This window comes from Pteropus vampyrus, unplaced genomic scaffold (assembly GCF_000151845.1).
Source record: "Pteropus vampyrus isolate Shadow unplaced genomic scaffold, Pvam_2.0 Scaffold23, whole genome shotgun sequence".
Taxonomy (NCBI): Eukaryota; Metazoa; Chordata; class Mammalia; order Chiroptera; family Pteropodidae; genus Pteropus; species Pteropus vampyrus.
This window is the reverse complement of record NW_011888804.1, coordinates 9,814,889-9,839,138: the sequence shown is the minus strand read 5'-3', so window position 1 is coordinate 9,839,138 and position 24,250 is coordinate 9,814,889. Positions and strand designations below refer to the sequence as shown.

The window sequence follows — 24,250 nt, the reverse complement described above, 5'->3', positions numbered from 1 at the left end:
AAGCACGGGCCATGTGCGTCTGCCTGCCCGACACACTCACCTGGACAGTCGGCTTCGTCGCTCTTATCCTCACAAGTCACCAAGCCGTCACACTGCCAGGGGAGGGGGATGCACTGGATGGTGCCACTGCGACAGGCAAACTGCCCAGGGTTGCACCGCAGCTCTGTGGAACCAAAGGGCAAGAGGCCATTGAGGAAGTGGCAGTAGCAGTGGAGACCTGGAGTGGCCAGGCCTGCCACCACCCGGTCCTGCCACTGCCTGGTCCCCATGAGCGTAAGCCAGATACCAGGCAGCCTGCCCACAGCCTGCCTCCTCAGGGGCCTGCATGTATGCCCCAAGGAGGAGCTAAGAGTTGTGCCCACAACACCACAAGTCCCCAGAGCATCGTACCCCTCAAGACACAGATCTTTATGTGCCACCTCAAACACACACTGTCACGTGTCAGGCTCTGTGCTGCCCTGCAGAGTAGACAGAAATAAGAGGGCACACCTCTCACCTCCTGAGGGATTCTGGGTGAACAGAGAGGACATACATAAACACACACTGGGGTTTCTGACAAAGCGCAAACAGAGGTCACCACCACAGGAGCGTTCAAACAACGTGCTAAAACATGAAGGAAGGAGAAACTGCCTCCGCCTCAGGGCTCTGGAATGCTTCTTAAAGAAGGTGGGATGTGAACAGGGCTCCCAAGGCAGGTCGATGGCTTCAGAAGTTACCTAAAATGTAACAGGAAAGGAAGAGCAGTTCAGAAAAAGCAGGCTTAAGGAAATATCACGGGGTAGTATAGCATGCTAAATAGACTGTGTGTGAGATGACAGATGAGGAATAACTGGAGATAAGATCAGAAATATAAGAAGGGTCAGATTGTGGAAATTCTGAAGGGAAGATAATTCTGACCTTTATTTGGTATGTTGTAGGGAACCAATAAGTAACGTGATAAGATTTGTGTTTTAAGCAGATATAACTGGCAAAAGTTTCTGAGAACAGTTAATTAAAATAGGGGAACCAGACAGAAATATTGAATAACTCGGCAAAGTAAGGTCTTGAACTGTGGCAAGGGGTTGGTAAATTAGAGCCCAACGGGCCAACTCCTACTCTTCCCACCAGTTTTCAAAACAAAGTTTTATTGGAACATAGCCACAAGTATGTATTGTCTAGGGCTGCTTTTGAGCTGTAACAGCAGAGCTGAGTGGCTTCAAGAGAGACTACATGACCTGCAAAGCCAAAAATATTTACTCTCTCTCTGATCCTTCAAGGAAAAGTCAGCAGGCTCTGGAACCAAGGTGGCAGTTGATAAATGGGCAAACCTTGGAACCAAGGAAAAACAATGAGGTGTGAGGGATGGAGCCCTGCACACCAAAATGATGACACAGGAAGAGTGGGGTTACAGGGACAAATGTAACCACCCACTTGAAACAACTAAGGACAAAATATAAGAAAACACCAGTTGTCCAGACAATGGACATCAAACAATGAAGGACAATGATCTCAGGTCAGAAAACACGAGTGAACCTTACCACCTGAGGAATATTTCCAGGCTGCAGAGCAGGGAGAGGGACGCCCAGTGCCCAGAAGACTCTTGGGGCTGAGTGGATGCAACTAAAAACAGGGAAACCAAGGCAGGTAGTGCTCATAGGACAGTGCTCTGGAGAGCACACGAGAAGAAAGAGCTGCACAGACAAGACTCCAGAGATGTACAGAGGGACCCCTGGGGTGGTGAGGAGGGTGCTGATCAGTGCTGGGTGGGAGGAAACTACCCCAGGCCTGGGAAAGAACCACCCTACAGGACTGGAGGGAACGAACCAAAGAAGTTCGGCAGGGCCACGAACAGTGCCTATTCTGGAGCCAGACTGGAAAAACTCATGATTCGTGGGGCACTGAGACAAGTACCCAGAAGAGTCTTGCCTCGTTAGTGGGGGAAAATGATCTCCAGACTAAAAGCTGCTCAGTCCTGCCTAACAAAGAGTAAAAGCAAGAGCTGACAAAATCAAGTTGTTTCCAAGTTACATCCTACAACAAAGCTCAAGAATATTTATAGAAATGCAAAAATATGCAGCAGCAAAAAAGGCAAAATTCATAAAGTCTGGCATTCAATAAAAAATTACCAGAAATACAAAAAAAAAAAACCAGGAAATTATAAACAAAATGAGAAAAAATTCACTCACTCAAAACTGACCAAGAAATGGTACAAATGAGAATACAAACAAGTACGTGAAATGTTATAACTGTACTGCAAATGCTCAAGAGGCTAGAGAGAAAATTAAGTAGAGATATGAAAGATTTTTAAAAAGAAACTAACTTTCTGGAGATGAGAAGTACAGTGCCAGAGATGAAAAATATACTGCGTAAGATTAATAGATTCAGTTTTGTAGAGGAAAAGCTAGTGACTGGAAGACAATAAAGATGCGCTACATTAAAACACAGAAAGAAAAAAACAGCTAGAAGAAATGAACTGTGAGCTGTAGGACAACTTCAAGCATCCTAACATATATGTACTTAGAGGGGGGAACAGATGAAACAGTTGAAGAAACAATGGCAGAAAAACTTCCCAATTTGATGGACACTATAAACCCACAGATCCAAGAGCTCAATGAATCCCAAACACAAGAAATATAAAGAACACTACTCTAAGACATATCATAATCAAATTGCTTAACACCAGTGATAAAGGAAAAAATCTTAAAAGTAGTCAGAGGAAAAAAAAAACATTATACACAGAGAAACAAAGATAAAAATGATAGTAGATTTCTCATTAGAAACAATACAAGCTGGAAGACAGCGGAGAAATTCTTTTAAGTTCTGAAAAGAAAAATAAGTTGTTAACCTAGAATTATTTAATGCAAAACATGTATACTATATTGCAAGGTTTATATATATGTAGCAGTAAAACTCTGACAACAGCAGCAACAAAAGTTATTAGAGAAGCAGGAGCATACTGTTGTAATGCTCCTAAAGTGATATGTCACGTGAAGGTAAACTGTAATAAGTTAAAGATAAATGCCATTAAACTAACACAAGAATTACAGCAAGTAACCCAACAAAAACGACAAAACGGAATAAAAATAAACCCAAAAGAAGGCAGAAAGAAAAGGAAACAAACAACAGATGGTGCAAATTTAAAATAAATGACAAAATGATAGATTTTGATTAATTCTGCCTAACTGATGACTATATGGGGTGATCCAAGCACCCCAATTAAAAGGCAAATTTATAACACAGGTAAAAAAGCAAGACCCAACTATATATTGCCTAAAAGAAACCCACTTTACATAAGGACATAAATAGGTGAAAACAGAACATGGAAAAAGACATAGCATGCTAACATTGACCAAAAGCTGGAGTGGTTATATTAATACCACACAAAGCAGACTGAAAGGCATATAATATTGCCGGGAATAAAGAAGGTGATTTAATAATGATAAAGAACAATAATCCTAAATGTTTATGCATCTATAGCAGAGCTTTAAAATACGAACAAAAAACTGTAGTAATTGCTAATAGACAAACTCATAAATATAGTCAGAGATTTCAATCTCCTCTCTCAATAACTGACAGGACAAGCAGACAAATCAGCAAGGACACAGACACCTGAACACCACTATCAACCAACTGGACCTAACCAACATTTATAGCATTCTCCACCCAAAAACAGCAAAATATACAATTCTTTTCGTATGCATACATAATATTTACCATAACAGATATTATGGGCTGTTAAACAAATCTCAGTAAACATATAATGATCTAAATCATACAAAGTATATTGGTTTGATGACAACTGAATTAAATAAAAAATCAACTGCATAAAGATATCTTGAAAATCCCCCCAATTGTATGGACGTATGCCTAAATATCCTATGAGTCAAAGAAGAAATATAGGGCAAATAAGCACACATAAAATTCCTCGAAAGGCACAAACTACCAGAGTTCACTCAAAAAGAAATCAATAACCTGTATAACATTATAGCTATTAAAGAAATTGAATTTTTAGTTAAAAACCTTCACACCAAGAAAACTCCTAGCCCAGATGGCTTCACTGGAAAATTCTACTAAATATTTATGGAAGAAATAACACCAATTCCATACAAACTCTTCCAGAAACTTAAATATTAAAAAATTACCATAACAATCGCATCAAAAAATAGGAAATACTTAGGGACAAATCTAATGACAGATATGTAAGTCTTATACACTGAAAATTACAGAATATTACTAAGAAGAAATTTTTAAAGGCCTAAACCTATGGGGATACACAAAGAGTTCGTGAATCAATAAACTCAATACTGTGAAGATATCGATTTTACCCAAATTCATTACAGATTAATGCAATCCCAATCAATATTCCAGCAGGCCTTTCTATAGAAACTGACAAACTGATTCAAATTCATATGGAAATGCAAAGAACTTAGAATACCCAAGACAACTTTGAAAGGAAGAACAAAGTTGGAGGACTCACATTATTTGATGTGAGCACTTATTATAAAGGTACAGTAATGAAGACAGAGAAAGACAAATGCCATATGATTTCACTTATATGTGGAATCTAATGAACAAAATAAACAAAACAAAAACAAATGCATAGATACAGAGAACATTTTGATGCTTGCCAGATGGGAAGGGGATTTTGGGGGCTAGGTGAAAAAGGGGGAAGGGATTAAGTAGTACAAATTCGTAGTTACAAAACAGTCATGAAGATGTAAAGTATGGCATAAGGAATATAGCCAATAATATTGTAATAACTATGTTGTCAGATGAGTACTAGATTCATCAGGGTGATCACTGTTCAAGTCATATAAATGTCTGATCATTACGTTCTACCTGAAACTAATATAATATTTATGTCAACTACAATTGAAAAAAAATTTTAATTATTTTTAAAAAGTAAAAAAGAAGCTTGGCATAAGCATCAAGACAGATATAAAGATCAATGGAACCAGAACAGAGTATCCAGAAATAAGCCCACACATATGCGGGCAAATGATTTATGACAAAGGTGCAAAGGCAATTCCCTGGAGAAAGAACAGTCCTCTCAACAAATGGTACTGGGACAACTGGATATCCATTTTTAAAAGAACTTTGATCCATTCTCTGTATCAAAAATTAACTCAAAATAGATCATAGACCTAAAAGAAAAACCTAAAACTACAAAACTTCTAAAAGAAAATATAGGAGAAAATCTTTGTGACTTTGGCTTAGGCAAAGATTTCTTAGATACATATAGCAGAAGTACAATCCATAAAAGAAAAAGTTGATAAATTGGACTTCATTGAAATTGAGAACTTTTCTTTTTCAAAATATACTGTTAATAAAAAGACAAGTCACATACTGGAAGAAAACATTTGTAAATGAAATATCTGATAAAGCACTGGTATCCAGAATATATATCTTGAATTTCGCTAAAACCCACCCAATTTTAAAAATGAGCAAAAGGTTTTAATGAACATTTAACCAAAGAAAATATGGCAAATAAACAAATAAAAGATTACTGTCATTAAGGAAACAGGAATTAAAGTCATGAGATGCCATGACATACTTGTTAGTGGCTAAAATTAAAAAGAATGATGATACTAAGTGCTGGAAAGTATGTGAAGTAATTGGAATTCTCCTGCATTACTAAAGAGAACGCAAAATGGTACAAGTGCTTTGGAAAACAAGTTGACAGTTTCTAAAAGGCTTAAAACACACACACACACACACACACACACACACACACAGCCATATGACCCAGTCATTCCACTCTTAGGTATTTACCCGAGAAATGAAAATACAAGGCCTTGTTCAGAATAATTTTATTTTTAATAGCCAAAAGCTAGAAACAATCTAAATGTCCAAAACAAGTGAATGGATAAACAAGTGGCTGTATAGTCATACAATGGAATATTACTCATCAATAAAAAGGAATGAAACACTGATATATACAGCAACATGTAAAAATAAAACAAAACAGAACAAAAAGAAGTGGCCAGCTGCAGGCTGTAGTTTGCCAACCTATGTTCTAGAGTTTAAGTGCAGGGATAACCTTCTTCCCTCCACCCCATACTCAACACCCAGCACAGGGAGGCACTCACTAAATGTCTGACAAACTGAAATGCTCAAAGATCGTCCTCTATTCTTTAAGTCCATAGCGATGTGTCAACAGCCCTCTGATATCTCTTCTCTTCCTTCCTGATTCACTCCTAGTGCAGGGGCTGTTCTGAAAGCAATCCAATGTGTGAGTCACTGGTTAACACATGTGAACCACTTATTCAGAAAATATTTACTGTGCACCTGCTTTGTGTCAGGCAACTCCCCAGGTGACTGGGCCAGAGCAGTAAACAAAGCAGGTAAACTCAGGACTTGCATCGTGTGGCAGAGACTGATGTACAGTCAGCTGCATGGTATGTCAGCCAGTGATTCTGGTGGTTCTAACTGGCATTACTCTGTGAATCAGCATTCCCCTCCTTTCTTCCTCAATATCTTCTTTAGGCCCTTTGTAATCGGCACAATTTCTGCCTTAAAGTTGTCCAAAGCAGTCCCTCCCTCTTCCCACTACTGGCTTTGCCAAGGTCCTGTCCCCGGCCTTCTATTGTGATGACTGTCTTCTGGCTATAAAAGGGAGAGGTAGGTAGGCTCTTCCTAGCCAATAGATAGCACTTTTTGAAATAACCCATGCCCCCACAATATCAAAACGAGAATTGCGATCACATTCACCGTTCTCAAATTTTTTCCTCCCAAGACCCCTTTACACTCTTAAAATTTCTGAGGACCCCAAAGACCTTTTATTTATGTGGGTTATATCCACTAACATTTACTGTATTAGAAATTAAAATTGAGAAATGTTTTTAAACACAAGATTCCCAAGCACATGCTCAAAAGTCAAACAGAGTTACCATGTGACCCAGCAATCCTACTCTTAGGTGTAACATCCAAAAGAACTGAAAGCAAGGACTCAAATATACCCATACACTGATGTTCACAGCAGCATTACTCACAATTGCCAAGAGGTGGAAACAACTCAAGTGTTCATCAACAGATGAATGGATAAACAAAATGTGGTAGAGCCATACTATGGGATATTACAGGATCATAAAAAAAAAAAGAAAGAAAGAAAGAAACTGACACATGCTACAGCATGGACGAAACTTAAGGGCATTATGCTAGGTGAAATAAGCTAGACAGAGAAGAACAAATGCTACATGATTTCATTTATGTCCATAAAGTAGTCAAATTCAGAGACAGAAAGTAGAACATAGGCTGCCAGGGGCTGGGGGAGGGGGATTTACCCTTTAATAGGTATAGAGTTTCAGTGTGGGAAGGTGAAAAAGTTCTGCAAACGGAGAGTGGTTGATAGTTGCACAACACTGCTTATGTACTTACTGCCACTTAAGTGTACATCTAAAAATGGATAAAGTGGTAAATTTTGTTATGTGTATTTTACCACAAATTTTTAAAATCCCTTAAAAAAGAGAATCCCAAGCACTTATCCCATTAGCTGTCCCCCACTACCTGTCAAGTAGCCTCTGGAAATGCCGCCAATGCACTTTTGAGTGTAATGAGAGAGAGAGGCAAATGACACCTCAGTATTATTATGAAAACAGCTTTGACCTCGCAGAGCCACCCAGGACCCCTGGCCACACTTGGAGAACTACTGCTTTAAACTATGTAACGTGTGGAAATAAGATTTGCGCCATGTAGAAATTTATAAGTCTCTGCAACACAGTCTTTCTCTAGATTCCATTTTTCCTTTGTCAGCAAACCTTGGCCTTATTTTAAATTATGTAAACCGAGCTGTCTCAAATTACTGTGTGACATTTAATATGCTGCCTAAATTGTTTGGAATTGATTTCTCAACATTTGCCCACAAAGAAATAGAGGAAGACAGAGTACAGTGGAAGTGCAGGTGTCCATAGCCACACTGCTCAGGAAATCAAAAAATTTCCCGCCAAGAAATGCAGGAAAGAATTCTACCCCATCTCTTCCCACTGCCCACAGCCCACTCCAACGGCTTCCACCACTGGAATGAGATCCTCAGATGCAGCCGCCATGTCCACCCAGAGACCAGAAGGTCTCAGATCCATAGTGGCAGTGCAGCCTCCATCAGATTGTTGCGACATTCTTCCTTGGAAAGAGCTAACAGCTGCTTCCCAGCAGGGCAGGGTGTTCCCCCAGGTCCTCGTTTGGCCTCCTACACCGGGCAATACTGGGACAGAGATATTTATCCAGCACCACACTTAGAACCAGTGGAAGAAGGGAAAGGATCTGGCTAAGCCCTGCTGTACAAGTGACATGACAGCTCTAGAATAGCCTCCATGGGATTCTGGGTCCTGTTCTGCATCATGGAACATGGGCCAGCCATCTCTCTGGACACTTTCAAGAATGGTCACAAACCACTGATGACAACATTGGTCACTAAAATACACAGCAGAGGGCATCCCTGCTAAGCAGGCCTTCTGAAGAAAGGTTACTTGTGCTGAGGCAGGGGTGAGAATAGGAGCTTCAACTAGGCCTCAGGATGGACAGCACCTGAACCACCAGCGAACATGAGGAAAGCCTACCTGTCAGGGCCCTGCCTGGACCAGTGCCACCGAGCAGGAAAAGGAGCACTCTCATCACCCAATGGGAGATAAGACCAAAAGGTACGGCAGGACTAGATGGCTCATGGACACACTATGGCTCCAGGAGTGGATGCTGCTAGCAGTGGAAGAGAGCTCCATCAGAACACCAGTTGGCAGCAGGACGAAAAATGAATTTAGGAGGGCAGAACTAGGAGGTGAGGGAAAGCATTACCAGGCGCCCACAACAGTTCACAGGAGATCATTCTAGAATAAATTGTGAATAAATTGTGATTACGTTACAAAGCCCCTGCCTTCTCTACAGTGTTCTAAATGCCATTTGCCCTTTCAGGAGGGCCTTCCCCCCAACACCTTACTCCTTTCTGGTTCTTGGGACCCCTGACTGGGCAGTCCCTGTACCACCTCCACCCCAACCCCCCTGCAGCCCCTCTGGCCTTTTCCCAGTGTTGTCATTTCAAAGCTCCAGCAGGCTTACTTGTAACTTCCCTGTCCCTATACCTTCCTGGCACAGTGAATCAGCTCTGAAAGAGGCCCCAGCTCCTGAACTGCAGTGAAGCCCCTATGTGCCATGACACCTACTCAATCTCAATGGCCTTCATTCCTTCACCTGTGAAACGTGGGGGTGATCATCCTTGCTCTACTCTCCTAACTTTTGGGGTGCGGGGTGGTCATGAGGCCCCAAAGAGAAAGCCACTAAAACAGTGCTTGGTTGCAGAACAGTTTCACGTATTACGTTCCTTGGAATGAGTCTTGAGGCCCTCTGACAAGTCAAATGCTCTCAGAGGGACCCACAAGGGGAAAGAGAGAATGGGGGCAGGGATCAGGGACCAGAAGCTTTGCACAGCACGGTGTGCAACTGGGTCTCAGGCAGCGAAGCCCAGTTAAGGCTGCTGTTAATAGTACACCTAGGCGTCCCTCACCTCTGGCAGGCGCCCGGGTTGCAGCAGGAATGATGCCAAGCTGAAATGAGCTCAGAGACCAGCTGGCTCCACGATTCTGACACACGAGGGCCCAGAGTTCAAGAGGAAGTAAGACATGTGTGGCTCAGAGAAAGCTAAAGAACTGAAGTTTTATTACTAAAATTTAAAGGAAAACCAGAGACTGCTACAGTTATTGAAACAACTACCTAGTCCAGCCAGCTTACGTCACAGAATGGCCAACCTGTCTGCTCCATATCAGATGTCAAGTTGGCAGCAGCAGAATGGGACCCAGAAACCAGGCTCTGAGCTCTTTCACCCAGATCTCCATCCCGAAAGCCAGTACAGCTAAGCAGGAATTAGGTCATGAATGGGGCTGGAATGGCAGCTGCCCCCATCAGGAGGACCTTCTTTCTGATTTGGGGCATGGCCAACCCATCCTCTTTCAGAGGGCTGGGTCCAAACTTTCTGATTCTGACCCATTTCTTCTTTGGTAAGACAGAAGACAGGACTTAAGAAATACTGTGACTCCGTAGAGCAGGCCACACAAAGCCCCAGGAAACTAGGAGTGTCCGACTACTGATGGCAACCTGAACAGCCAGAGATGTATTAAATATACTTAAAACATGAAAACATTCCTGTTATGGTTTTGAAATAGATCCATGAATTCTTTGATATGCTTTTCTAAATGCCAGTTGCTCCCCAGTCACTGTGACCACCAAACTCACTTTCAAATAGCCCCTGGGGCATGAGGAGAATTGCCTTCAGTCAGCCCTCCCTGTGGGAGGGGAGGCTCATCTGACTGCTGAGTCTGTGTGACAGTGCTCCCTGCTCCCTGACAGGGACAAGTAGGTGACCAGCTCAGGGGGGCTGCCAAGCACAGGGGGAGTGTTAGCTACTTTCTCCTATTAGCCAAGGAGTCACAGGGCTGACAGTGGAGAATGCCACACCAGAACCAAGTGACAAGGCTGAACTTCAGTATTTATTTCTCATAAATAACAAGCATTTGCTACATCTAAGAGATTAAGCTACCATCATCTGCTACATTCTTTCCTCAGACACAGACACTGCCCAAATGGGACACTGGCTCGTCTGCCCTGCCCTCCAATTTCTCCTGACATAGATACTTGGGGAAGGAGGCCCTGCTTAAACTGAGTTATCCTAGAAGAGGAGAGAGAGGCCGTAAGGAAAAGGATATGACTGGAGAGAAGAAGCAGGTTCACCAAGCGATTCTTTGAAATGAATAACACTTCAAGAAAAGAACAGCAACCTGCAATGATTCTATATTTTATGAAGGTGGAGGTGGAGGATGGGGAGGTATATACTTGAGAATAAGACCAGGACAAGAGGGCAGGGCAGAACCGGAGTAATAGCTTTCTCGTATCTGGCATAACATCTACCAACAGTTTCATCCAATACTCATTCCACATTTTGATGACAGTCACCAGTATAGTTCATCTCAAGAGAAACAACAGCTGTAGCAAAATCAGATTCTTGAATGTTCATTTTCCCTGTGCCAGGCAATGTATCAAGTGCCTTGAATACATTATTATATTTAAATTCTTAAGGCAATCTGTTACCTCCTTCAAACAAACAAGGCCAGGATCAAGCGCTATGCTAGAGGCAAGCAAGAAGAGCAGAATGAAAAATACAAGGTCTCTGCCCTCATGGAGCTCAAAGTCAAATAAGGAGGCAGAATATCTTCCCAACCTTGGGGCAGGCAAAGATTTCAGAGGGAAACATAAAAAGCATAACCGTAAAAAAATAAACAAACAAAAAAAAAGATAAACTAAACTTCTTTAAAATTATCTTTCATCAAAAGTTCCCTAAAGATACATAGATCAATGAAGCAGAACAGAGAGCTAGATATAGTCACACAAATGTGGCCAACTGATTTTTGCCAAAGGTGCAAAGATAGTTAACAGAGAAAGGAAATCTCTCAACCAGTGATAATAGGACAACTGGACATCCATATAGCAAAAGTGAACCTCAACCCATACCTCATATCAGATATAACAACTCATTCAAAACAGATCAAAGACTTAAATGTAAAACTTAACATTATAAAACTTTTAGCAGAAAATCTTCGTGAACCTAGGTAAGGCAGAGTGCTTACATACATCACCAAAAGCATGATTTAGGAAAGAAAAAATGTTATAGACTGGACTTCACCAAAAGATCAGTGGCTGCCAGGTGGGAACCTCAAGGTAAGGGGAAGTGCTGACTCCAAAGTGACAACACAAGGGAAACGGTCATGGAACTGTGTTCTCCATCTTGAATGTGGTGATGATTACATGACTCTACACATTTGTCAAAGCTCAAAGAATGATATATTAAAAAGAGTGAATTTTAGTGTACGAAATTAAAAAATAAAACACAGATACTTTTAAAAGTACAGCTAAGCAAATAAATGGGGAAGTCATTGAGAAAATATCTGTAACATATCTAAGAACTTTTATCTGGAATATACAAAGAACGTCTACAACTCGATAATAAATATAAATAAAAAGGCAAACAATCTCTTAAGAATGAGCAAAAGATTTGAAGAGATACTTCTCAAAAGAAGATATACGAATGGTTAAAAAAACAAAAAAGTGCTCAATACCATCACTCACAGGAAAATGCGATTAAAACCACATGACAGCTAAACTTAAAAAGTCTGACAACACCAAATGCTGGCGAGATTACAGAACAATTGGAATTCATATAATGTTGATGGGAATGTAAAATGGCACAACCACTTTGAAAATACATCTCGCAGTTTCTTACAATGTCAAATCTTGTTATATTCAACACAGTATTAGAAGTACTAGCTAGTGCAATTAGGCAAGAAAAAGAAAAAGAAAAAAGGCATCCAAACTAGAAAGGAAGAAACAAAATGATCTTTGTTTGCAGATAGCATCTTATATGTCAGTTCTAAAGATTCACACACACACACACACACACACACACACACACACACACACACACACACTTGTTAACACTAATAAATTCAGCAAAATTGCAGGATACAAAAGTCAGACAAAAAACGAGTTATATTTCTATACACTAACAATGAACAACCTGAAAAGGAAATAAAACAATTCCATTTACAATAGCATCAAAAAGAATGAAACACTTAGGAATAATCCAAGGAGGTAAAAGAGTAGTACACTGCAAACTATAAAACACTGAAAAATTTAAAAAGACACAAATGAAAGGCATCCCATGTTCATGAACTGGAAGACTTAAGATTTCAATACTATGCAATCTACAGATTTGATGTAATCCTTATCAAAATGCCAATGACATTTTTTTTTTTTTTGCCAAAATAGAAAAATCCATCCTAAAATTAATACGGAAACTTGAAGGACCCCGAACAGCCAAAACAATCTTGAGAAACTAACAAAGCTGGAGGCCTCACATGTCCTGATTTCAAAACATATTACAAAGATACAGTAATCAAAACACTGTGGCATAAACACTGATATACAGGCCAAAGGAACAGAATAGAGAACCCTGAAATACACCTTCAAGGATATGGTCAAATGATCTTGGACAAAGGTGCCAAGGCCATACAATGGGGAAAGAATAGTCGCTGCAACAAATAGTTCTGGGAAAACTGGTCATCCTCTTGCAAAAGAATGCAGCTGAACCATTACTGTACATCATATACAGAATCAACTCAAAATAATTAAAGACCTAAATGTAAGACCGGAAACTAAAAAACTTCTAGAAGAAAACAGGAGAAAAGCTTCATGACACTGGATCTAACAATGAATTTTCAGATATGACACTAAAAGCACAGGTAACAAATGCAAGAGCAGACAAAGGGGACTCCATCAAATTAACAAAGAGAAAACGTAACCTACAGAATGAGAAAATATTTGCAAATTATATATCTGAGGTATTAGTATCGAGAACATATTGAGAACTCCTAAAACTCAACAACATAAAAACAAACAACTGATTCTAAAATTGACAAAGGACAAACACTTCCCTAAAGATATACAAATGACCAACAAGAATATGAAAAGATGATCAATATCACCAATCACCAGGGAAATGCAAATCAAAGCCACAATGAGATATTAATTATCCCATGCCCTTTAGAATGGCCAATATTAAAAAACAAAATGAAACAAACAAACAAAAAAATAAATAACAATTGTTGGTGAGAATATGGAGGAACTGGAACCTTTGTGCACTAGTGGTGGGACTGTAAAAAGGTACAGTAACCATGGAAAACATTATGGGTGTTCCCAAAAAATTAAAAATAGAATTACCATATGATCCGGCAATCCCAATTCTGGGTATGTATCAAAAAGAATCAAAAAAAGGCAAATACTACATAATTCCACTTACATGAGGTACCCAAAATAGTCAAACTTCTAGAAACAGAAAATAGAAGAGTGGTTGCAAAGGGCTGGGGTGAGGGGGAAAAGGGAAATTGTTCAATGGGTATGGAATTTCTGTTTTGCAGGATAACAACAGGGTGTATATAGTTAACACTACTGTATTGTACACTTAAAAAGGTTAAGAGTGTATATTTTATATAATTTTTTTTTAACCACAGTTGAAAAAAAAATTAAAACTTGTTTCCCTGGATCTAGCCAACAATCCTCTAAGGTCAGTGTCATTACTATCTCCATTTAGAAAAAGAAAATGAGGTCTCTTCATGTCCCTCTCCAGACCAGTTTCCCATGTGTAAATGAGGGATTTTAAAGTCACACTGGCAATAATAAAACCAAATAAACTCCTGCAGGAAAGCAGGCCTGTGAATCTGAGGCATCCTAAAAGGAGACCCAGCCATCAGTGGGGAGGCCTGCCCCTGGCTCCCCTCTCAGGCTAGCTTAGAACTCACGTGAACCCTCACCCGAGTTACACCTGCAAAAGCACAAAGCTTATCATTAGCAGGCTTCTTTAAAGAATGCTCAAAGATAACATTTACAGCCTGAGAGTTTCATTTCATACATTTATTTCAGAAATAAAATCAAGAGTAAGAGTCAACACACCAAAAACTCTACTAAGAGTAGGGGTATAGTTAGAATTAATTAAGTTATTGCATACCAAGTGCTTAGCAGAGTGCATGATACTCAGAAGTAGGGAATAGGGTGGTGGGTAGTGGTGGTGGTGGTGATATTGATAACGATAACAGCAGCAGAAGCTAAGAACCAAGACCACAGGACCAGGCCAGCAGGGGACGCTTTCAGCTCTGACAGGCCAAGTGTGAGGCACCCTGAAGGGCATTCCTGAAAACACAGCTGAGGGCAGGGGCTAGGTGAGATGGGGAGTTAGCACTGGCACTCACTGGTGGCCAAGGCCATGGGAGGGAGACAAGAAAAGCAAGGAGGTTCAAGTTGAAAAGGCAGGAGGATAAAGATGAGAAAGAGCAGATGGCCAAAGAGCTGAGGATAATGGACTTATTGAAGCTGTGCAATATCAGAGCATCAACACTAGGATGCCCAGGTTTTAAATACTGGTGAGCTGCACGACTCTAGGCAAGTCACTTATTCTCCCAAGCTCTGTTTCTTCATCTGCAAAATAAGGCTGATGTGAGTACCTGCATTCAGCATCTAGACAGAATTTTATAACATTGTTTTATTGTGTGTCCTATTCGTTTTTAGGGCAAACCTATTTTTTACAAGTATTATCAGTTTTACGTTTAAGTATATGAAATATTTATTTTAGAATTCCTTTTTCTGATAGTTTACTTTTTATTAATGCTTCATAAGAGGTCACGTATCCACATGGTTCAAAATCCACAAGGAGGTGAAAGGTAAGATACTAAAAAGCTTCCCAAGCTTCTCAAAAACGTACATTTTCTTTGGATTGCAATCACAAGGTAGTGAAGTGACCAAGGTAGACCACTAAAAGGCTAACTCTCTGAACTGGTCTGCTAGGTCCAAAGAGCTGTGACAGTGTTAGTGTCCACACAAGATGGTGGTGGAGCCAGAGGCCATGAGCACTAAGAAGATGCTTCCTCCTCTGCAGAGGGCACCAGATGGTACATCTCCACTGCTCCTTGCAGCCATGCAGCTCTTTCATCTTATTTTGGAATCCTGAAGGAGACAGGGCACATGGCTCAACATACTAGTCCTCAGTTTCTGGTTTCTGCCTCTTCTACTTAAAAGCTAGTGATGCCACCAGGTAAGATAATTATTCTCTCTGGGCCTTGGCATCCTTATCTACACAAGGGACCCGCTGCTGGCCTAACTGCCTCCCCACAAATGGAGTTGTCAGATAAATTATGTGTAAGACTACACGTACCAAATCCCCAGGCCAAGCTCAGCCCCACCTTCAGACAACATCACCCATATCCACTGCACAAGCCAGAAACTACTGGAACACAGACATGTGACATGGGGAGGACAGGAAATGTTAAAGGTGATGGATGGTGGGGCTAGGAGCTTATTAAACAAACTGAGCTCAAATGACTCCAGGACATCTAAGCCCTCCATTATTTTCTCCAGGAAGCAACTGAGATCAAAAAGAGTAATTTGCCAAAATCTCAACGAATGATGAAACTGGGACAACCAGGTCTAAGGATTCTCAGAAATGAAAATTCATAATTAAGCATCCAATTATTATCACAAAATAACTTTTTAAATCAACTTTTGAATCTAGGATAATTTTAGGTTTACAGAAAAGGTACCATATACCCCTCAGCCAGTTTCCCCCATTGTTAACCTTACTCTGCCTGGCACATTTGTTACAACTAGGAAACCAACAGTGGTACATTTCTATGACATGAACTACAGACTATTCAAATTCTACTAGTTTTTCCACCAAAGTCCTTTTCTTGTTCCAGGATTAAATCCAGGACACCACACTGACGTTATTGTTACAAAGTAATTTCTAATACAGTCCATCAGAAGATTTTAAGGTTAACAAAATAAAACGATTAGTTAATATCATTTACTAATGCGGAAATCTAAAGAATGTAATTGTTACAAATTTTAGTTGGCCTTTCTTTTTACTGATGCTAAGTGATCATTTACTCACCATACATAATTCTCTTCATACCACAGAAGCAAAATTTGAGCAAATAGCAATATATACTCATGAGAGTATTGACATGTTAAAACTGTAACTATCTACTCTAAAAAATAATTTTTTAATTCACTGAGAACACTACAACCTATTTGAAAATGAGATGTTTTCCTTACCAATTATTACTGTGATGAAATAGAAGCTTGTTATAAAAATGAGATTGTAGTAAATCCTCTCTCAATATTACTTAATAGAGGTGGTTTCAAAACAATATGGTTTTGAACCTAACTGTGTAATAAACATGCAGAAGAGAGAAGAGAATTAATCCAAGCAGCTTCTAGACCTAGTACTTTTGAGTAGATACTACTAGTATAAATACAAAAAGAGTTGAAAAAAAAAAAAATCCAAACTCTACTCAGTTGGTTTGCTGTTGGTAATGGTAATAGGTGTCGCACTTCTGAAACTATTCTGTGAGCACTGCAGGACTAAGCAAATGAGTAAATATACTGATGTTGGAAGCCAGAGTTCTCAACTGTTAAAAAAGGGAGATACAAATATGAAACAGGGAAAGCAAACTAGATCCTGTGATGCTGCACTGGAACTAAAACAAGTATGAAGTTACAAGAGACACAAAGACACATGTACACAAACAGAGATGGACACTGCACATGCACACACACACCCTGGACCGATAGCTCTAGGAGCAGCGACATCATTGTAGTGGTAAATATACCTAGCACCAAAATCTTGGTTTCTAAATACCATCACCCACTAAAAGGAACCAGTGCCCTGTGGGAAAATGCCTGGAGCAGGAAAGACACAAGATGAGCTTGGTAACAAGGAATGTTCAGAACGGATGGGGACATGTCAGAAGGAAAAAGAAGCCAGACTGAGGGGTTTCCATTGACCGAATTACGATATAAATATCAAAATGAATAATGACAAGAACAGATTATAACACATTAAATAAAAAGAATCCATGAATCCATACTGATACTAAAAAATAAAAAGAGCTCTTTTTTTTTTTATAGTAGATTACTACTAAAAAAATGAGAAAATCACCATTTAGCAAGCATCACAGTGGTAACTGATTCAGAACCACTTGGTGAGGATACTTCCCTACCAGCTACCTGCCAACCACAAAGGGGAAAAAGCATCTTCCCAGCGGAGAAATGCAGCCGAAGCCACCTACCATGACCAAGGTTAACATCACCATTCCTGGGACAAACCGAAGAGCTGTGCCTCCAGACGCACACACTGAGGAGGACTCAGTGTCCTGAGGGATCACTCTTGCCAAAAATTCATCAACTGAATCTGATCACAAGGAAGAAATCTTAAAAACCCAAAACGAGGAATATTTGTTCTATAAAATGACTGGCCTGTACTCTTTAAAAAGGCCATGCTATGAAAGACAAAGAAAGCTATTCCAGATTTTAAAAAGAGTAAATGCATATGACAATTAAATGTAACACACGATCCCAGACTGGATCCTGGACTGGGGAAAAAATATGGTGTAAATGAACAACTGGCAAAATGGAAGATATAGCTAATAGTACTATGTTAAGTTTCCTAAACTTTGTAACTGTACCATGCTTATAAGAGAATGGCCTTGTTCTTAGGAAATATAAACTGAGGGATTTAGAAATGAAGGATCATGATGTCTGCAACTTAGTTTCCAGTAGTTCCACCAAAAAAAAAAAAAAAAAATAGTGCACCTGCATACAGATATACTTTACTTCTGTATGGATACACACAGAGAGCAAGTGCAAATATGTGGTCAAATGTTCACAACTGGTGAATATAGGTGAACCGTATACAGTTGGGGATCACACTACCATTCTTGTAACTTTTCTGTAGGTATAAAATCTTTCCAAAGTAAAGTTTTTTTTTTAAAAAAAAATGAAATATCCCGTCTCACTCTGAAGTAAGATGTTCTGAAATCTTAATTCTTTCTGGAATTAAGGCTTTCTCATACAAATGAAAAAATGCAGACCATTAGTTCCTTAGGATTCGGTTTCATTTTTGTTCTTAAGGCACCTCTCAACTGAATAATTTTGCTCATGTCAAAGTTCCCCTAAATGGTCATTCTAATTCTAAATTATCTTTGGTGAAATTATGCCATTTAGATAAATAAGCACAGGAATTTGAGTTATAGCATAAAGATATATAAAAACCAGGAGTTCAATCTAGACTTGCTGCAGATAGAGTTTTCGACTGAGACAAATCCATGAGTCTTGGAACAGTCAGCTGAAAGCATTGCATGTATAACTTTCTGAGTTAGGTCTCCCCAGCCTATTGGACACGCCATCACTAACTGTAAATTTCACTAAACTGCAGCTTCTGGTTGATGAAAAGTTTTGATAAAAGGTCTCTCCCAGAACCATATCCCATGGACAAAACAAAGTTAAGACTGAGGAAAGTTCTTGCCAAGTCTTACTAAAGGAAAAAAAAAGAATGAGGTAAAGCGTTATGTAGTAACTTATGAAGATCTCCAAAACACTTAAATAAAAATATCAAAAAATTGTATAAAAAGTATGATTCCATTTATGTAAAGTATGGTATGTATGAATGTTTTCCCAACTGTCCTAGGCTTTCATTGTGGCCAACCATGCCAGTCAGCACGCGGGTCCTTCACACTGATGGTGTGAGAGGACTCTGAAGACCGTCTTTTCCTCCCAGGAGTAGCCAAAAAACCACTGAGGGCTCAGCAAAAGCCTGCCTGGGCTGCTGGTGAGTCTCATCCCTTTCAGGTACTTCTGGTCCTCTTGTTCTGCCTTCTAAGACCACAAAGCTTTGTCGGTACTCAAACAAACCCAGGGACCCTAGGAGATAACCAGTGGCACTCGAAAGGCTTCTGCATCAGAAGACCCGATGTCGACCTCAGTGCGCGGGGGTCCTGGAAGCTCACATCTTCTGACTGGCCCTCCAGATGCGCTCTTCGGTAGCTTCTGCCCCTTGTCCAGCACCCCAGGTGGCCCCAAGAAATCCTCTCCACAGCAATGAACTCCTAAGGAAAGTGCCCCCAACAAGGAACAAGGCTTCTAAGACAGGGCGGGAGCACAGGGTGGATGGAGTCCCTCCTGGTCCCACATACTCAACAGGGCTCTACTCTCAGCTCTGTTCTGTCCAACACAGAGCAGTCAACAGATGAGGGTAGACAGACAAGCTGATCAAACTGATGGTAGCTGCCAGGAATCCAGAAGTCAGCCTACAGAGAAGGATCAGAAGGGAACAGTGGCTGACTAAGGACAGTGACCAGCCCAGGCTCACTGAAGTGATACAGAGAGGAGGGAGAGAAGGCCAAGAGGCAAGTGGGAGCAGCTCCCCACACCATGGGCTCTCAAGCAAGGCTTGTACCGTGCAGTGGCCTGGGGAAGGACAGGTGGCTTCCTCATGCAGGGGCTGGTCCACTTCTCAAGCCTCAGTGTCAAACAAGTCCATAAGAGAGCCCCCAGGGCTCCAAACTGTAGGAGCCCCCAGTGCCTTCCAATCCCAGGCTGGGTGGCTAGGTGAACTTTAGTGAGGATCCACATTTGTGAGAAGCTCTCACCTGCTTTTACCTCTCAGCCCAGCTACATCTGCAGAAAGAACCGCCCATGAGTGAGGCCCACGCCAGCTGGCTCTGCAGCATCCCCCCCCCCCCACACACACACCAGTACTCTATAGTTCTTCCAAAGCTGCCACAAGGCCCTCGTCGTCGCCACTATCTGCCCCCCCCACCACCCAGGGGCAGCTGCAAGGCCCGCTGGCTAAGGGAGCTGTTGCTCTTTATATCAAAATATAAATAGCCATTTGTGCATTTACTCAATAACTGATTTCTGAGTGCCTACTCTGTGCCAGACCAGGCCCAGGGGACACAGCATGAACGTGACAAAGAGCAAAACATGTCAGTATGAACAATCCTAGCCCTGTCCAAAGTGCTGTGGCTGTTTTGGGGGCTCGCTGTAAGCCACACATACACCCTCTCAGAGCATTAAAATGGCTAGACTCATTTAGCACTCACCATGTCTGAGACACTGCTCAAAGCCACTGTGCTCTGTTGCGTCCTGGGGCGGGGGGTGGGGGACAGACTGGACCCTCTCCTGAGAAATATGCCCTTGTGTGGCTTACATGCACATGCATGGAGTCTTGCTTACAGTTTAAGGAGTCTTGCTTCCATGAAGTCCATTCGTGGATAATGTTATAAAAGTTGGCCTTTTTGAAGTATTTGCTTTATATCAGATACTTCTTAGAACATTATACATACCCACTGTAATTCTCACATCTCTATGAAAAAAGTTATTATGTCCACGTTACAGACGAGGAAACTAAAGCACAAAGCAGTCACAGAGCAGGACTTGACCCCAAGCGGTATGACTCTAGAGTCCATGTTCTTAAACCACCATACTGGACTCGCCTTGATCTAACTGCAGCCACTCCTTCTACAGACAGCTCATGTAAGGTAACGCCAGACCTCAGCTTTCCTTCCTCCCAGGTGGCTTGCCCAGAAGCCCCAGGATACTCTGGGTCTCCTGCTCACTGCACTCTGACAATTGCCCATGTGCCATTCACCCTCCCCGGTCTTGCTATGCCAAGAGCGGCCCATCTTGGATCAGCAGGACTGTCTTTTACTAAACATTCCAAGTCAACTAACTGGTAAATCGCACCAGAAACAAAAATATTGATGTCACATAAAAACCACGCTGTGATCACACCCTTTCCTCTGGCAAACTGTTGGCCCAAAACTGAGCTCTCAGGATTACTGACCTGCACTGTAGACAAGAGGGAGAAGGGGCTGGTCACCAACTCTTTAGTATCTGAATAGAAAAGCACATGTGGGGAGGAAACAATCTAGCAGCACCAAAGAAAAGACATTTAATCAGTCTCTTGCAATCTACTAAGTCCTAAAGGTTGCCACTGACACATTCCACCTACGAGTGAAATCTACTAGGTGTCCCTGAGCTAAGGAGAGGAAGAGGTAAGATCATGCATGCAGAGAGAGCCCACAGCTAGATCATCTCAGATGTGTTAAGTGTTGGGGAACTGTGGTGGGGGCGGGGGTGAGTTGGTGATGAGCTGGGCCTGAGAAACAGGACAAGGCTGCAGGCAAGAGTGATCTGGGCCAGAGGAACCGGGAAAGATGCGGCCCTAACAGTGGCGAGAAGGTATAAGCGCATTTGCCAAAATGTGCGACAACAGCACATCCTTCATTCCTAAAACTAGAACCACAAATGAAATATTAGCCCTGACTAGCTGCCACCTGGGCCAACCAGAGCTTTAACCCCGGCATGGCCTGTGCCCTCAAGACCATCTTGTGGTGACAGAGTGCCTAGCACACAGACTGTGGTAGTGAGGGCTTGTTACAGAGTAAATACAAGGGTGGGGAACATCACCTTACATCTCCCAGAGGCATCAAGTACCAGGAGCCTCTTCCTGCTCTCTGAAGTGACCAAAGTGTTCAGGGGGAAAAAGCCATGACATATGCAACTTCCTTTCAAATGGTTCAGAAAAAAAATTATATGTATGCATACGTATCTATGCACGAGCACACAGACATATGGGGGGGGGGATAAGACAAATAAAATAAAATGCTAACAATAGGTACATCTAATATAGGATATGCAGGTGTTCTTTGCACTGATCTTATTCTTGTGACTTTCCTGTAAGTTTAAAATTCTTCCCGCAAAAAATGTTTCTTTACTGTATGAGCTTTGGCCATTTCTGCTTATAAACTGCCTAAACTCATCCTATTCGCTAACCCACGTGTTGCCCCAGAAGCAAGGTGCTACAGCCACTTGTCAGCTCATTAAGGACTTATCAGTTCAGCACAGCCAGAAGGCCCCTCCCGGCCCTTAATGGCAAAGAGGAAAGAACCCTGAACTAAGAGCCAATTCACACGGGTTTGAATTCTAGCTACGTACCTCACCAGCTGTGTGATCTTACGCAAGTCACTTGACTCTCCCAGCCAGTTTTCTTTTTCCCAAGGAAGACACAGCTCAGTACTGTTACCTCACCAGGCGGCCTAGCCAAGCATTAGCCTTTTACAGGGCTGGGGACCTCAGCCAAAGCAATGCTCACTCAGGGAAGACAAATGTTTTTTAGCCATGTATGGTGGGGTCGCCCTGGAGGCAGCTGTGAATGAAAACGATGGCATGATTTTCTTTCATAACTGATGCTAGAAAAACATAGTTTTGGAATTAGCAACTGATGCTGCACTCCTTGTACATTAGAGAAAGAGTCACTGAGATATCATAGTCAGCTGGCCCTTAAATTCCCCTCTATGTTTGTTGGCTCCTGGCAGAAGTCTTCAACCTTTTCTTTTTCACTATACTCCCAGGGGACACAATTCACATCTTTGTTGGTCACTATGGCTAACCACAGAAGGAATTTGGAGGGAGGAGGGTTGGTTCTCCCCCTCAGACCAGAGTATTTAGATAGAAAAAGGTTCAGCGTCTCCACCAGTAAAACCACTGGGTCAATCAGAAGAGAAGTAGCCTGAGGCTCCATGGTTTGGGTTAAGAATGGCCAAGGCAGGACATTCACAGCTGGAGTGAACAGAGCCCTAGCCAAGAAAGCATGAGAGGACAGGCTAGACTTCTAGAATGAATCTCGTCTCGGCCACTCAGCTTGATGAGCTCTCCGTATTTCAATATTCCCATCTGTACATGGGGCTAATAACAGTATCTACCTCACAGGGACCACCTGAGTTAACTTAATCAATACATGTGTTAGAGCTAGAACAGCACCTGGCATGTAACCAATATCAGATATGCATTTAAAAGAAACTTTGACAAAAGGTCAAGGTCAGCACTTTGTGTTTCCCATTGCACCCACTCTGTGAAAGGCCTCATGCCCTGGCCTGCATCACAGAAGAGCAGAAAGGGGCTTGGTCCCTGTCCAAGTATGGGTCTAAGAACGCAGGCTAAGACCAAAGAAGCTCTCCCTCGAAAGTGCCAACAAACCCCTGCCTAGAAGGACACAAAGCACACACAAGCACACGAGGAGATCATCTGATCCAGAGTGAGAAGTGCCCTCAATTCCCAAACTTAGGGAGCCAGCTGAAGCCCCCCAGGTTTTGCAGGGCAAGTCAAGAAACCACTAAAGCCACTATAAAGTTCTGCTCTGGAGAGTCATGGAATGAAATGCTCCCTCCGCCAGAGCCATCTCCTTGCCCCAACTTAGACCTAAGTGTGACATCTTTTGTGAAGCCCTCCCGTGCTTCACAGGTACAAACGGTTGGCCATGTCTGCCACCTGCTTGGACCCCCACACTCAGTGAACTAACTGATTTACACCTTGTCTGTTTCCACACCTAATGGGCACTCCCAGAGAGAAGGGTTTATCCTTTCCACTTGAGAATTCCTAGTTATGGGCAGACAGCAAGCACTTGAAGATGCTTGCTGAATTGCTGCAGGCCAGTTGCCAGGATATGTGGACAGACAGCAAAGGAAAAGGAGCTGAGGGCATTGGTCACTTCCATCGTCTAGGCAGGAGATAATGGACTTGGAACCAGAGGCACTCCAAGAAAGACAGGCATGATGACGCATGGCTTCACCTTTCAGGGTCCAGTGACCTAACATGCAAAACTGAGACCCAGGAGCCAAAACAAATTATGTCTCATCTCTCTACAGGTATAGACATGTTTTCTGAAAGACTTAACATAACAACCCACATATGCACTGACTCTGGTTCCCAAGAGCCTATGCAGTAACCCACTCGACAGGTGGCCCTTTTCCTGGCTTCTATTCCTACCAATGCTCTCCTACTGTCAGAAACTGATTAGTAACCCTACTGCCGAGAGACTATCAAAAGCAGTGAGCAATCAGTTCTA

General features: G+C 41.7%; 1 protein-coding gene across 5 annotated transcripts in view; it reads right to left on the bottom strand.

Annotated features, from left to right (window-relative positions):
- DGCR2 (DiGeorge syndrome critical region gene 2) overlaps nucleotides 1–24,250 on the bottom strand; it is a 75,455-nt gene that overhangs the window by 49,537 nt on the left and 1,668 nt on the right. For 2 of the 5 annotated variants that reach the window (XM_011355907.2, XM_011355908.2), the window contains exon 2: nucleotides 41–163. The exons of 2 other annotated variants lie outside the window; for them this stretch is intronic. In XM_011355907.2, coding sequence (XP_011354209.1) covers nucleotides 41–163 — 123 coding nt within the window. Of the gene's footprint in view, nucleotides 1–40; nucleotides 164–496; nucleotides 717–24,250 lie in introns of all 5 variants that reach the window. One more of the 5 variants, XM_023528265.1, reaches the window with a different exon arrangement.